A 14,464-nucleotide genomic window follows, 5' to 3' on the forward strand; every position below is an offset into this window, starting at 1 on the left:
TTGAACGTACAGACAAATGGTGCAACCATAAGCCGGTAACAGTACTCGAAAACGCGAACCATAAAATCCTATGGGACATACAGGCGGACAAACCCATCCAAGCAAGAAGATCAGATGTCGTAATAATTAACAAGAAAGAAAAATCCTGTCAAATCGTGGACTTTGCTGTCCCAGCTGACCACAGGGTGATTATGAAAGAAAAGGAGAAATGGAGCAAATACACAGAGCTATCCAGAGAGTTAAAAGGGATTTGGATGATGAAGAAAATAAAAATAATACCTAGTAGGAGCACTAGGAACAATTCCGAAAAACTTAAAAAAAAATAAAAATGTGAGAAATTGGAATCAGTGGAATGGCTGGAAAGATACAACAACTAATGACAAGGAAAACGGCTGAAATATTAAGGAAACCCCTTCAATGCGGAGAATAATGCACATGAAACACATGCGTGAGCCAGACAAACAGCTGCAGAGGCAAAACATGAAGAAGTTGTACAGGGAATGAAGAACACTGAAGCTGAAGCTGCATATCAACAAGTTCTACATCCCCATCACGCATCCCCTCCCATTGTCCCATCACCTCCCCCCTCAAAAAAAGTGTGAAATCAAATAGCCGAGAAGAGTCAAGGAGGAGGGAAAGACCGAGGAGAGAGCGCTGACCAGTCCTCTGCTGGACAAACGTGAAGAGAACTGGGACCTTCCTACTATGAAGATATTTTCTTCTTTTTTAAAAAATAATTTGAAGTCTAAATATGCAGCCAATAATTTTTATCAATTTAGTCACACGCGACTCTTCTGACAATAAAAAAGTAACCGAGTATGAGATGCCTGAGTGCATACGTATATGCTATACGTATAATATATACACGTGATTTATTCGAAATCTACGGGTGTCCCATTTTCGTGCTTGATTTGAGGTACAAACCGTGACAGCAGTCATCGACAGCTGGAACAAAAAACAAAAACTCTTTTCCCCTAAATCAATTAACAACTACGTATCATCTCTCTCTCTCTCTCTCTCTCTCTCTCTCTCTCTCTCTCTCTCTCTCTATATATATATATATATATATATATATATATATATATATATATATATATATATATATATATATCTCGGAATAGTTTTTATTTAACAATCAGTGGTTATGTAAACGTGAGATTGTAGGTTTACAAAATATTGCTGGCAGTAATACTCTATAAGTTATCCCATCTAAACAAGAATTACTCGATATGCAAGATAGAGCAAATAAATTAAATTGTAATTCAATGAATTTAAAAAAACTCTCATTGAAATGAAATGAAGTGGTTTAACTTTTTGCTTAGAATAATAAAAATTCTTTGATATGAAACTCAACCACTTCATTACATTTCAATGAGAGTTTTTTGAAATTCATTGAATTACAATTTAATATATATATATATATATATATATATATATATATATATATATATAATGTTAAAAGTCCACGTATGTTTCTGGGATAGTGATTTAAAAGTTATGAGGGGTTTTTGAAGCATGAAAAACGATATTACTTTTTGTATTTAATATTTTTATTGTTATTTTTTATATTTCAAGCGGACCTCCGCTCTTGGTCACGAAAAGTATCGAAAAAAAAAAAAACTTTGAAAGAACTGGAGATTAGTAGCGTAGACAGCGTTCATTCCTAGCAATCATGTTCGAAAAAGTTCACGTGAATCATTTTAGCCGTTTGTGGAAGAAGATTATGTTTTTTAGTATTTTTTAATGTTGAAACGTAAAAGCGTTTAATTCAAACGGCAGAAATGAGACGCAATATTAAAATATGTATAATGGAATAGAAATGAAATTGTTAAACGGTAAAAATAATGTAATTATTAGTAATGAATAATAATAATAATAATAATAATAATAATATAATAAAACTACTGAAGAGGGCAGAGTTAGAGACAATGTCGGCTTTTTTAATGGTGAGTAAGAGATAAAACTAATAATAATAATAATAATAATAATAATAATAATAATAATAATAATAATAATAATAAAACTACAGAAGAGGGCAGAGTTAGAAACAATGTCGGCTTTTTAATGATGAGTAAATCCCGTCTCTCCCTCGATAAAGAGGGGTAGAACATAGATAAATAAATAAATAAATTAATTAATTATTAATAATAATAATAATAATAAAATTAATATTAGTCAATAATTAAATGAGAATACAAATATATATATATCATAATTTAGTAATTAAAATTTTAAGATATAAAATGGTAAAATTTCAAATCTAAAAGACAAAGAATACATTTCAATAAATATATCTTCTTAACCAAAGAATACATTTCAATAAGTATATCTTCGTAACCTATAGGTTTTCGATGTCTACCCATCTCCTCAGAGAAAAGAATATTAGCAAATATTATAAATGGTTTTTACCTAATTTGCTAAATACAAGTGAATGGCTTTGGTAGCAGTGAGGTAAAGGGATCCAATCTGTATTGTGAATATTCCACGGCACAAGGTAACAATCCGAAGTTTGCATAATTCCTTGGTTTCTCGTTAGTTTAAATGATAAGTCCGGTAAATATATTATAATATAAGTCCGGTGAAGCTGTTTATTTAATAAATATATAATTTTTTATATTATTATTTTATATATATATATATATATATATATATATATATATATATATATATATATATATATATATATATATATATATATATATATATATATATATATATATATTGTGACGTGTTCCGGGTCTAGCCTAGGGGTTAGGAATTTCGCAAGAAATTCTATACCCAAATACACGTCGTAAGAAAAAGAAAAAGTGCGGAATTTTGCCGGCCGTAATAATATCACAACCGCGTGGCATTTCCAAAGTTTCGAATCAGTGGAATCGTCAGGGACTACCCGATAAAGTTCACGTTTAATCATAAAGATGGCAGGGAATGAAAATGGTCTGACACCAAATGAATAACCTTAAAATATATAAATTTATTATTCAAACAAAAAAAAAAGCAAATGAAGGAAATAAAAATAATGAAACAGTCATAATGAGAGTCCAGTCACAGACAACATCAGATCAGAATGGGGGGGGGGTCATTGGTGGAGATGTATTATTTTTTCTCTTCCTTTTCTCTTCTTTTCTTTCTTTTGATAAAACACAGAGTCACAGTTAAAACAAAATATCAGAATATTCAAAATGAAAGTCGGGTCACAGACTTTGGCAAAACATAAAGACACAGACCAAACAAAATATTAGGATAATCAAAATGAAAGTCGGGTCGCAGACAATATCAGGTTGGGATGGGGTTATGATTTCTCTTTTCTTTTGATAATGCATAAAGTCACAGTTGAAACAAACATTAGAACAATCAAAGTGAAAGTTAGGTAACAATGTTCTTTCTGTCCTTATCTTTCTTTTCTTTTTCGAATTCTTTCACCTTTATGCTTGGTGAGGAAAGAAATTATTTCACGGAAAGAACTCGACTGTCACTTAGCGGGTTTAGGGGGGTGAAATATGAGAGAATGGATATCGAACGATACTTAGCTTTTTTGGTGGGAATTTCTCTCCTGACGTGCGCATTTTGATGACGTGATAATGTCCTTAGTTTTTCTTTATCACTTCTTTTTCTTTCTTCGTCATCTTCGATATGCGGTTTGTCCTGACAAAGTTCTCGGGTAGAATGGCTCTCGTTAAATTATATTGACCAAGGTAATTCCATATGGAGTAAATGTCCCTTTTTGGTCTCATGGCCGTCCGCCAAGTTCAGTTGAGCTGATCGTTTGTCGATCACCATGCATCGTCCACGCGGGTGCATATTCCTGCTTTTTGGGGAGCAGAAAATATTGCCGTCGTTTCACAACGGTTGTCAGCTTGAAACTAAACTTTTTCGCGCGTTTTCTTTCCGGGCTTTGCGTCACGATCGCCTGATATCGGTTGTCATTGTTACCTATGTTTGCGTGGGTGTTTGACTGCTGCTTATAGTTGATCAGTGAGGGAGTGAGGGGTTGTGTCGTTCGATTGTTCGCTGTTCAACTTAGGAAGGGGAGGTCTGTCTGGCTTGACTTGGAAGGGGGGGAGGGGAGGTCTGTCTGACTCATATCTATATATCCATTATGATATAAGGAGGGGATATATATGTTTCTCCTAACAATATATATATATATATATAACAGTTTCGTAGTTAAATTTTTAAATTCTGAAAAAAAAGACATATATTCGATTTAAGAATTTGTTTGATAAAAGGAATATATAGATGGGGTTATTTTAATTTCCTTAATCCATGGATTTTCAACAATTTGTGAAACAATAAATTCTTAAATCAAATATATGTGTCTATATGTTGTTATTTCAGAATTTAAAATTTAACCACGAAACTTATATATTGCTCTATTCTTAAATATTGAGCTTTTCCTTTTTGGCTAGGATCTCCTTGAAAATATTACTTCAAGTAATATCTATCAGGAATTTTCATCTGAATTCTATCAGTGTCTTATATATATATATATATATATATATATATATATATATATATATAGTAGTAAGTTATAAAAAATATATGGCCATTAAGCATATATATATATATATATATATATATATATATATATATGTATGTATATATATGCTTAATGGCCATATATTTTTTATAACTTACTACTATATATATATATATATATATATATATATATATATATATATATATATATATATATATATTAATGTTGGGACGATTCATCAGAATCAGAATAGAGAATAAAAAAATGGGACATTTGTGATTATCGGAATCGAAAAAATATGTGCCTATTTTCCGATGCCAAAAAATGATTCCTTTGATTATCTTTGTATTTTATTCTTTTTTTAAAAACAAAATCTTTCACTGCTCGTAGTAATAATAGAATAATAAATATTTGTTGATCTTGAACGGCCATTAAAACTAAAATCCATAGATCACCCCACTCTTTTACGTTTAAAATATATATATATACGCACATTTAATATGTGTTTTTACGATAATCGGGAAAAATAACACGCGTTTAGTTACATATTTAGAAATTTATAAAAAATCGGAATCGTTAATTGTATTGGAATAGGGAAAAATATTGGAATCGTCCCATTACTACTATATATATATATATATATATATATATATATATATATATATATATATATATTTATATAAGGGGTGGATGTAGTTTGATTGAAGCATTGCATAGTATGTAGTTTAATAGAATGTGTAGAAGGTGGTACAATGTAGAGGTAACGGAAAGGCACAAGCTGAAGCAGGTGAGAAAGTTTTATTAATACAACTTACAAATACATGTGTACATATTCATATATTTCTTATACGCATTATATTTATATTTGCACAATTTAATATGGTTAGGTTTTTTTTTATTCATTTCTTTATTTTATTTCTAATTTATTTATTAAAAAAAATTTTTCATAATATTTTATCTTTGGTTCAAATGTGCTGTTGTAAACAGTAGCAGTCTCGCGGTAAACAATTGTCCGGAACTTGTTGATAGCTTTGTAATTTAATATGATTAAGTTTTTTTTTCTTTATTTTTATTTCTAATTTCTTTCTTTATTTTTTAATAATGATTTATATTTTATATCGAGAAGATTTAATTAATTAATTAATTTATTGTTTGTGTTTCTGCGTTCTGGTTGGGAGGGTGGGGGGTGAGGGCATAGACTTTGAATAAATCAGTTGGTAAAGGGAGACTACTTGATGAGCTGATAATCTTTACAGATATTGCTTCTCCGTTAAGTGTATAACGTTGCATTACTTTTTTTATGTATTTTATTTATTTGTTTATTTATTTTTATTTTAGTAATACTATTCCTATTCTGAGAGGTATTTTATTTGATTCGTTATGTAGTGGGTATACTCATTTATGGATTCTTGTATCTTTAATTTGATTATGTAGTAATATTCCATTGACTTTAATTATTTATTTATATACGCAATGTGTTATGACGAAGTGGTTAGAAGTTATTTCGAGAGTTTTTCTAATTTTTAAAAAAATATATTTACTTATTTATTTATTTATTTTAGTTTACTTGGATTTCTGTTTTTGGTGTATTATGTAAAGTCTAAAAGGTTATATATATATATATATATATATATATATATATATATATATATATATATATATATATATATAATAAATTCCACAGCCAAACAACGTCACAGCCCAAAAGAGCCAAGACAGTCAACGAACCGGAGGTCCAAGACTCGAGTTTCGCCCTCATTTAGGATGGATGGCATCGTCCTTTCGAATTAAAACTCCTACTTGTGAGACATCGGCTTGGGGGTATTGGCTGGTTGGATGACCGTGTTCGTTGTCGAGACGAAGTAGGTTTATTTCACAGTCGGATTTTGGCGCGGTTTGCTTGATCTGTGTTAGTTAATAGACATTCTTGTGTGCTGGGTGTTTGCTCAGTTGGTAAAGTGCTTACCTCGCATGCAAGAGGCTCGGGTTTCGAATCCTGAGTTCGGATGTGTCTAACTAATTAGCCAAAATGAGAGCGAAACTCTAGTCTTGGTTCGTTGACTGTTTTGGTTCCTGTGGGCTGCGACGTTGTTTGGCTGTGGATTTTATTATATATAATCCCTCACATTTTAAAATCATAAAAACACACACACACACACACACACACACATATATATATATATATATATATATATATATATATATCATCAATGTCATTTTTTCTTGACGATGACTAGTTGGGGCCTCAGTGCTTTATCCCTCGGTGTTGGGGTAGTCTCACTCCATCGCCAGAGGACTTTCCACCTTGGCTCCAAACTTGATGGTGCAGTTTAAGTACAGTATCTGTTGCGCATCAGAAAGACACTCTCTGATCCTACAATGCTCATGTCCAGTGGAGAGACCCCGTGACGACTGGCAGCAGAGGAGGCGGCAGCTTCTGTCCGAAAGTAATCTCAGTGAGGTAAACCGTCGCCTTATCATGTCCGCTACTACATCTTTTCTTTTTGAATGAGGTTCCATAGCCTTTTAAGGAAAACTGCAAGGCAGCAGTAGAATTTGAAGTCAGAGTTCCCATCTCTTAGCCTTTTGCTGTGATAAGGCCCACATGGCAATAGTGTTTGATTTTGAGGTTGATTCCCCTAGTCTTCGCCCAACCAAGGGCTCTCACAAGACAGTGGGGTAGAGGTTGGTAGTGTGCTAGGGCATGTCCACACATCAGTGAGCTATAACGCACTGCCTTTGGGGTCCCCTACTACTCCGAGATCTCCTACAAGTTTAGCCTGGAGCCGCAAGGCACCCAGTTACCGTGTGTGGCCAACGTGGAGGCACTGTAGGAGCCTAGACGCATCACATCTCCATGCCGGATTAAAAATCAAAACGCACGCACACACACACACACACACACACACACACACACACACACACACACACACACACACACACACATATATATATACCATACTTTGGGGTAATTGCGCCAAGTCCGGGATTGCGCTAACTAGCTAAAAGTGCTCTTTTGACAACCATGCACTATAAAGAGCACTTTTTTTAGTTGGCGCAATTACACCCGGATTTGGCCCCAAAGTGCGTTGTCATACATCTAAACAATATGATATAAATGCGGGAGTGCCTCAGGGGTGTCTCCTTGGGCCTTTATTATTCCTAATATTCATAAATGACCTCCCTGACAAAATTGTCTCTGAGATGGGTATATATGCTGATGACACCATTCTCTATAACAGACACGACAGGAAAACAAATGAACACATATCTAACGAAATGGCAGAAACACTAGAGGATGACCTCCAATCTGTAGTGGAATGAGGACAAAAATGAATGGTCACATTCAATGCTGCCAAGACTAAACTTGTTTCCTTCAATAACTACAACAAACCTTCTCTACCACCAATAGCAATGGCCAAAGACTCATTACCTGAAAGTACTTCTTTCAAACTCCTCGGCCTAACGTTCACAGGAAACATGAGTTGGAACAATTACATTGAGAGCATTGCTAGGACCACTGAGAAGAATGTAGGTTCTCTCTACCGTGGTAGAAAGCTACTAACGCCCGAAAGTATACTGTACCTCTATAAGGCCACCATTCGCCCATGTATGGAGTACTGTTGTCATATTTGGGCTGGTGCATCTGCTACTAGTCTCTCGCTCCTAGACAAGGTTTAAAAGTGGGGCGCCAACCTGATAGTTACTGAACTGTCATCTAAGCTTCAGCCTCTGTCCCATCGACGAAATGTTGCATCCCTCTTCCTGTTCTACAAGTACTTTAACGGTGAATTCTCCTATGAACTGCAAGCACTTGTAACCCCTCTACGTAAATACCCCCGACAAACAACTAAATCCCACCCCTTCACAATAGAGACCCCTAGATGTAAGAGAGCCTTCTACTCCAGTAGTTTTTTCCCCAGAATCGCCAAACTTTGGAATTCCCTTCCGGGTCCCTGCTTCCCCAACTGTACTGACATGCAGAAGTTCAAGTGTAACGTGAACCGATATCTTGTTGACCTACTCCCTAAATAGTATCCCTGCAGCTTATGTCCCTGATAGTAACCCCTTACATCAAAGTGGCAATGTGCCTTGTTTGGGGTGAAAATGTAACACACACACACACACACACACACACACACACACACACATATATATATATATATATATATATATATATATATATATATATATAGTAGAAATGGTAATTAAGAAAAACCTGAAGAAAGTGCTCAATACTGTTGTAGAGCAAATATGCGTTTTATTTTTTATTACCGTTTTTTTCTGTTTAGTTACATTTTTTTTTCAAAACGAACATTTCTGTAAAGTGTGAGGAGGCTACATAACGGCCAAAAAAACGGTCGCGTAGCTGAAACAATAATGTAACTAAACAGAAAAAAAAACAGTAATAAAAAATAATATATATATATATATATCAGGCTCCTTCAGTCTTGAACAGATTATGGATACCCACGAAGGGTTGCTTGTGCGTGAAATTTTTGTGGCAGGAAGTGCACAATCTCCAACCACACCTCTCCTGAAACGACATTGTTAAAATACCAGTGGAAGTGAAGTGTATGTAGAGGACAATTGGAAACAAATGCCGAGATAAGCGGTGAGCACATACAGCGCCTAGAATGCCCAAATAGTCACTCATCTGATACTACCAAGGCTCAACGCTGCTTAACTTCGGTGATCTGACGAGAACCGGTGTGCCAACGCGATTATGCCGTATATATATATATATATATATATATATATATATATATATATATATATATATATATATATATATATATATATATATATATATATATATATATATATATATATATATATATATATATATATATATATATATATATATATATTATAAAACGCAAATGACCTTGTAACGATGTATGTAACCCACTTTCCGGTTTACGATATCCGGTTGCGCATGCGCGTATGACCTGCGCACTAAAATATTAACCTTATTATTTCGAAATTATTATTTAACATGAGAAGAGTGCGGTTTAAAATAACTTAAACGTAATACAGAAATGAACGATGTAAAAAAAAGCAGACAGTATTAACAATTGTTTTTTTGGATAATTTAAACGCGAAAAAAACCCAAAAGAACAATTGGGACGCTGAAATATTAACGTTATTATTTCGAAATTATTATTTAACATGGGAAGAGTGGGGTTCAAAATAACTTAAACGTAATACAGAAATGAACGATGTAAAAAAAAAGCAGATATATGAAAATTTGAATTTAACTATAATAAGTATTATGGTATCTGTTCAGTGCACATTTACCTATAAGTATGACCAACCACTTATAATTCAGTAACTGTAAAATTTTTTTTTAATAATCAATTATAATGAACAGAACGACTCATAGAAATCTATCTATATTCTTTTTTCATTTTAATATACTTTCATAGAAATATTTCTGTTATGTCAAAAAAACACTATTTTCTTTACGTCATAAGTGTCACGCTCATACATGAATTCCATAGCTAATATAACATACTGACCCAACGGGTCACGGGTAGTCTCGTATATATATATATATATATTACGCACCCACATCATTTCGCTAATTGGCATGATGTAAAATGTAAACATATTTAGTGTCGCAAAGCAATTCACCAAATCTAATGATTTGAAAATTTTTCACATTTCAGTGTTGCACAAATATGATTTTTTTTATTCATTTATGGAAAGCAGTAATGGAAAATAATATTAAGTAATCTAGCATTAACTAAGTTTCACCATTACTGATCATGCCTCACTATGTATCACTTAACCCTTATCCTAAAGTGTCCCCCCGGGCTTTGATAAGCATTCGCCTCCATTAACTAATAAACGCACACACATTTTAATAATTGTCATTGCCGTAAACATATTTAGTGTCGCAAAGCAATCCATCAAATCTAATGATTTGAATATTTTTTCACGTTTCAGTGTTGCACAAATATGATTTTCTCATTAGTTTATAGAAAACAGTAATGGAAAATAAATTTAAATAATATAGCGCTAACTAAGTTTCACCATTACTGATCATACCTCACTATGTATTAATTAATCTTGATCCTAAAGTGTCCCCAGGGCTTTGATAAGCATTCGTCTCAAATATATATATATATATATATATATATATATATATATATATATATATATATATATATATATATATATATATATATATATATATACACAGTCACCCACATACAGTACTGTTTCGTTATATTAAACCTCATCAGCATGACTAGACATACACTTTTCTCCAGTCGTGGATCGAATCTACAACCGTCGTGGTGACAGTTGGTAGCTCTAACCATCGGACCATCAATCAGTGCCTGTACATATATCTCCTTAAGTTTCCATTAAATAAACAACGTGTCCATTGCACAGTGCTCAAACCATCAATTTATTTACAAGCAATCTAATAGTGGACTTCGCATTATATATATATATATATATATATATATATATATATATATATATATATATATATATTTTTTTTTTTTTCACACAGTGATCACCACTTACCAAGGCCCGGAAGCCACTCAGGGATAAGGGTTATTGCAAGTGCATCACGTTAGTGAGGAGATTTTATGAAGTGTTTAATTAGGGGGGCGGTTCATTAGGAATTTGTTAACATTAGACTTGAAGACATCCAAGTTGTAGTCCGGAGGGAAGCAGGCAGACGGAACAGAGTTCCACAGGCGTGCAGTTCTAAGAAAGAAGCTTTGCTCATGAAATCCGCGTTTTGATTTAGGCACAGATATAGAGTGGGGTAAATTTTTCACAGTGGATTCAGCTAGACGGGTGTTTTTCGTGAAAGTTTGGCGAGGGGGGACCAGGGATTGGAGTTCAGACGAGCACCTGCCATGAAAATAACGATAAAACAAGGATAGGCTCGCAACGTCTCTTCTGTGGGAGAGGGGTTGCAGGGTAGAGAAAAGGGCATCCCCCACTAAACCACGAAGTCTATTTTGTACTCTGTCAAGGCATGATAGGCTGTTTTTGGCAGCTCCTGCCCAGATATGGCAACAGTATTCCATCCTTAGTCGTACTTGGCTTTTATATAGATAGAGAATTGCATCAGTAGTGAGATATCTTCTGGAGCGGTAGAAGGATCCCACCATCTTTCCTGCGACCTTGGCAACAGACTTGATGTACGTGTTCCATTTCAGATCAGGAGTAAAGGTCAAACCCAGAAGCTTGTCAAAACACGGGGCCTCACCCAGACGAGAGCCATCCATCACAATTGATGCCAGCTGGGGATCAGAGCGTTGATGATGTAAGGATAGGAGTTTGGTTTTAGATGCATTAAAGGTAACTAGCCACATCTTCCCCCACTGAACCACGCGCTCGAGATCAGAGGAGAGAGAATCCGAGAGAACTTCGTCATTTACAGCCTTTGATGTGTTGCCGTAGATGGTCGTGTCATCAGCATAGATGTCAACGAATGATTTAAGTATGTGTTTAGGGAGGTCATTGATGTAGAGCAGGAAGAGAGTTGGGCCGAGGATTGACCCCTGAGGGACTCCAGCATTTATATTGCAGGCCTCCGATTTTTGTCCATCTACCACTACTCTTATGAGTCTATCGGAGAGAAATGATTTAATGATTGAGAAAACATTTCCAGTTATACCGTAGCTGGAAATCTTGTAAAGTAGACCCTTATGCCATACTTTGTCAAAGGCCTTTGATATGTCAAGAGCAATTGCCCTAGAAAGGAAGCCTTTGTCAAGAGATTCACTAATCCTGTGGGATATAACCGTCAGCACATCTGCGGTAGATCTTGCAGAGCGGAAACCATATTGTGTGTCACTAAGAAGGTTGTTTCTGCTGAGGTGGTTGACTATTTCTCTATTTGATATTGATTCCAGTAACTTACTCATAACACAGAGAAGACTTATTGGTCTGTATTGAGAGGGAGATGACTTATCACCTGAATTCTTAAATACAGGGCAAACTGTATATATATATATATATATATATATATATATATATATATATATATATATATATATATATATATAAACCAATTGTCATGATGTCATGATATATGTATATATATGTAGATATATGTATATATATATATATGTATATATATATATATATATATATATATATATATATATAAACCAATTGTCATGATGTAAAAGTGTCGTAAACATATTTAGTGTCGTAAAGCAATTTAGCAAAGCTAATGATTTTAATATTTTTCCGGTTTCAGTGTTACACAAATATGGTTTTCTGATTGGTTTATGGAAAGCAGTAATGGAACCATACGGAACGATGATTGTGATTCAGGTCAGTAATCCTTCACGACACACATTCGATTGATTAGAAACCGATGATCCTGCTTTGATGAGAGGGAAGGGACAATACCAAATAATCAATACCAGCCCGAAAAGAACAGAAAGTTTCGTGTGGGATCGTATGTGACAGGTGTAGCATATTGGAAAATGTTGAACAATCTCATTCTAAAATATATAATTCAATTATTTAATTAACAACCACTAATACGCTATAATAGTAATATTCACATTACTTAAGAATATAAATTTAATTTATTTTCAAGCCACGACGCGGATAGGTGTTATGTTTTCGATTATCGATGCCTTTATAAGTCATTATATACAAGTTTGGCTATAAGTGTACGAAAAATTAAGGCACAGCAAGGCACGATAATAGCTCCTTCTCATTCTGTGTTCGTGTGGTATTTAGGCACGACAAAGACAAATTTAGGTAAATCAAAAGGCACGACTAATTTCTCCTGCTGTTTTTTCGAATAAATTCTTAAAAAAAAAAATGATACGAGTCAAAAATTTAAAAAAAAAAAAAATTGCTTACTTTTAAAAATTCGTACATGTTTTATAGTAACTGTTTTTAATATAAATGTTTTAATAGTAAGTGTTTTTTAATTAGTAAATGTTTTCATAGCAAGTGTTTTTTAGTAGCAAATATTTTTATGGTAAGTCATTTTGTTTTAAATAAAAAATGTTTATATAGTTAGTGTTTTTTTTAAAAATAGTAAATGATTTATATTAAGTGCATTTAAATAGTAAATGTTTTTACAGTAAGTGTAGTTAAGTATTAATTTTTTTTAATAGAAAGTGCTTTTTAATCGTAAATGTTTTTATAGTAAGGGTTTTTAAATAAGAAAAATTTTATATAGTAATTTCTATAGTAAGTAATAGAAATAGCGGCAGCTAAGACAAAATACACTGAAGCCACCAAAAAACGTATCGAAACACAGCAATTAGGAACCCATGATTTTTGGAAAATCTAAAACAGTGTAGTAAATAATGGGCAGTCAACGATTCCCCCACTATCAAACAATCATGAAGTTGCTTGCACGCCAACCGACAAGGCTAATCTGCTTGCCAGCCGGTTTGCCTCAAACTCCACACTAGACCCGGCACACCACTCTCTCCCTGACTTTCCTTTGCGGACAGACTCCACACTAGATTTCAAAATCACCCCTTCTCAGGTACACGGTATCATAAAACATCTTGAGATCTCAAAAGCAAGTGGACCCGATCTCATCCCGGCTGTGCTATTAAAAAACATGCTCCCCTGAGGTTGCTCCAGTTCTCTCCAAACTTTACAATAAATACCTCAACGAATCTTGCTTTCCTGACTTCTGGAAAACCGCTTCTGTGGTACTACTGTTCAAGAATTCTCGTAAAAGAAATGACCCATTAAATTATCGCCCCATTAGCCTTCTTCCGCTTTTCGCCAAAATATTTGAGTTCTTAATTAATCAAGCCCTAGTCCAACACCTTACAGCTGGTAAACTCCTGACCGACAAACAATATGAATTTAGGCAAGCCCGTTCCACAGCAGATATCTTAACTGTAATTTCTGAACGTATATACGATTCACTCGACAAAACGGGGGAGGGTAAAGCGGTAGCCCTCGATATATCTAAGGCTTTTGACGGGGTATGGCACGATTGTCTTCTAAGAAAAATTAAGA

At 33.9% G+C, this 14,464-nt stretch overlaps 2 protein-coding genes across 5 annotated transcripts in view; one reads left to right on the plus strand and one right to left on the minus strand.

Moving 5' to 3' along the window:
• The window catches only part of LOC145278388 (kelch-like protein 26), a 258,637-nt gene that overhangs the window by 206,657 nt on the left and 37,516 nt on the right, over nt 1–14,464 (minus strand). The gene's annotated exons all lie outside the window — the stretch shown is intronic.
• LOC145278454 (F-box only protein 31-like) overlaps nt 1–14,464 on the plus strand; it is a 353,462-nt gene that overhangs the window by 134,687 nt on the left and 204,311 nt on the right. For all 4 annotated transcript variants that reach the window (XM_080130663.1, XM_080130665.1, XM_080130660.1 and 1 more), the window contains one exon: nt 12,717–12,793. In XM_080130663.1, the coding sequence (XP_079986789.1) occupies nt 12,717–12,793 (77 nt within the window). The remainder of the gene's footprint in view (nt 1–12,716; nt 12,794–14,464) is intronic.

Source organism: Euprymna scolopes, chromosome 1 (genome assembly GCF_053919585.1).
Source record: "Euprymna scolopes isolate OS-2025 chromosome 1, ASM5391958v1, whole genome shotgun sequence".
NCBI lineage: Eukaryota > Metazoa > Mollusca > Cephalopoda > Sepiida > Sepiolidae > Euprymna > Euprymna scolopes.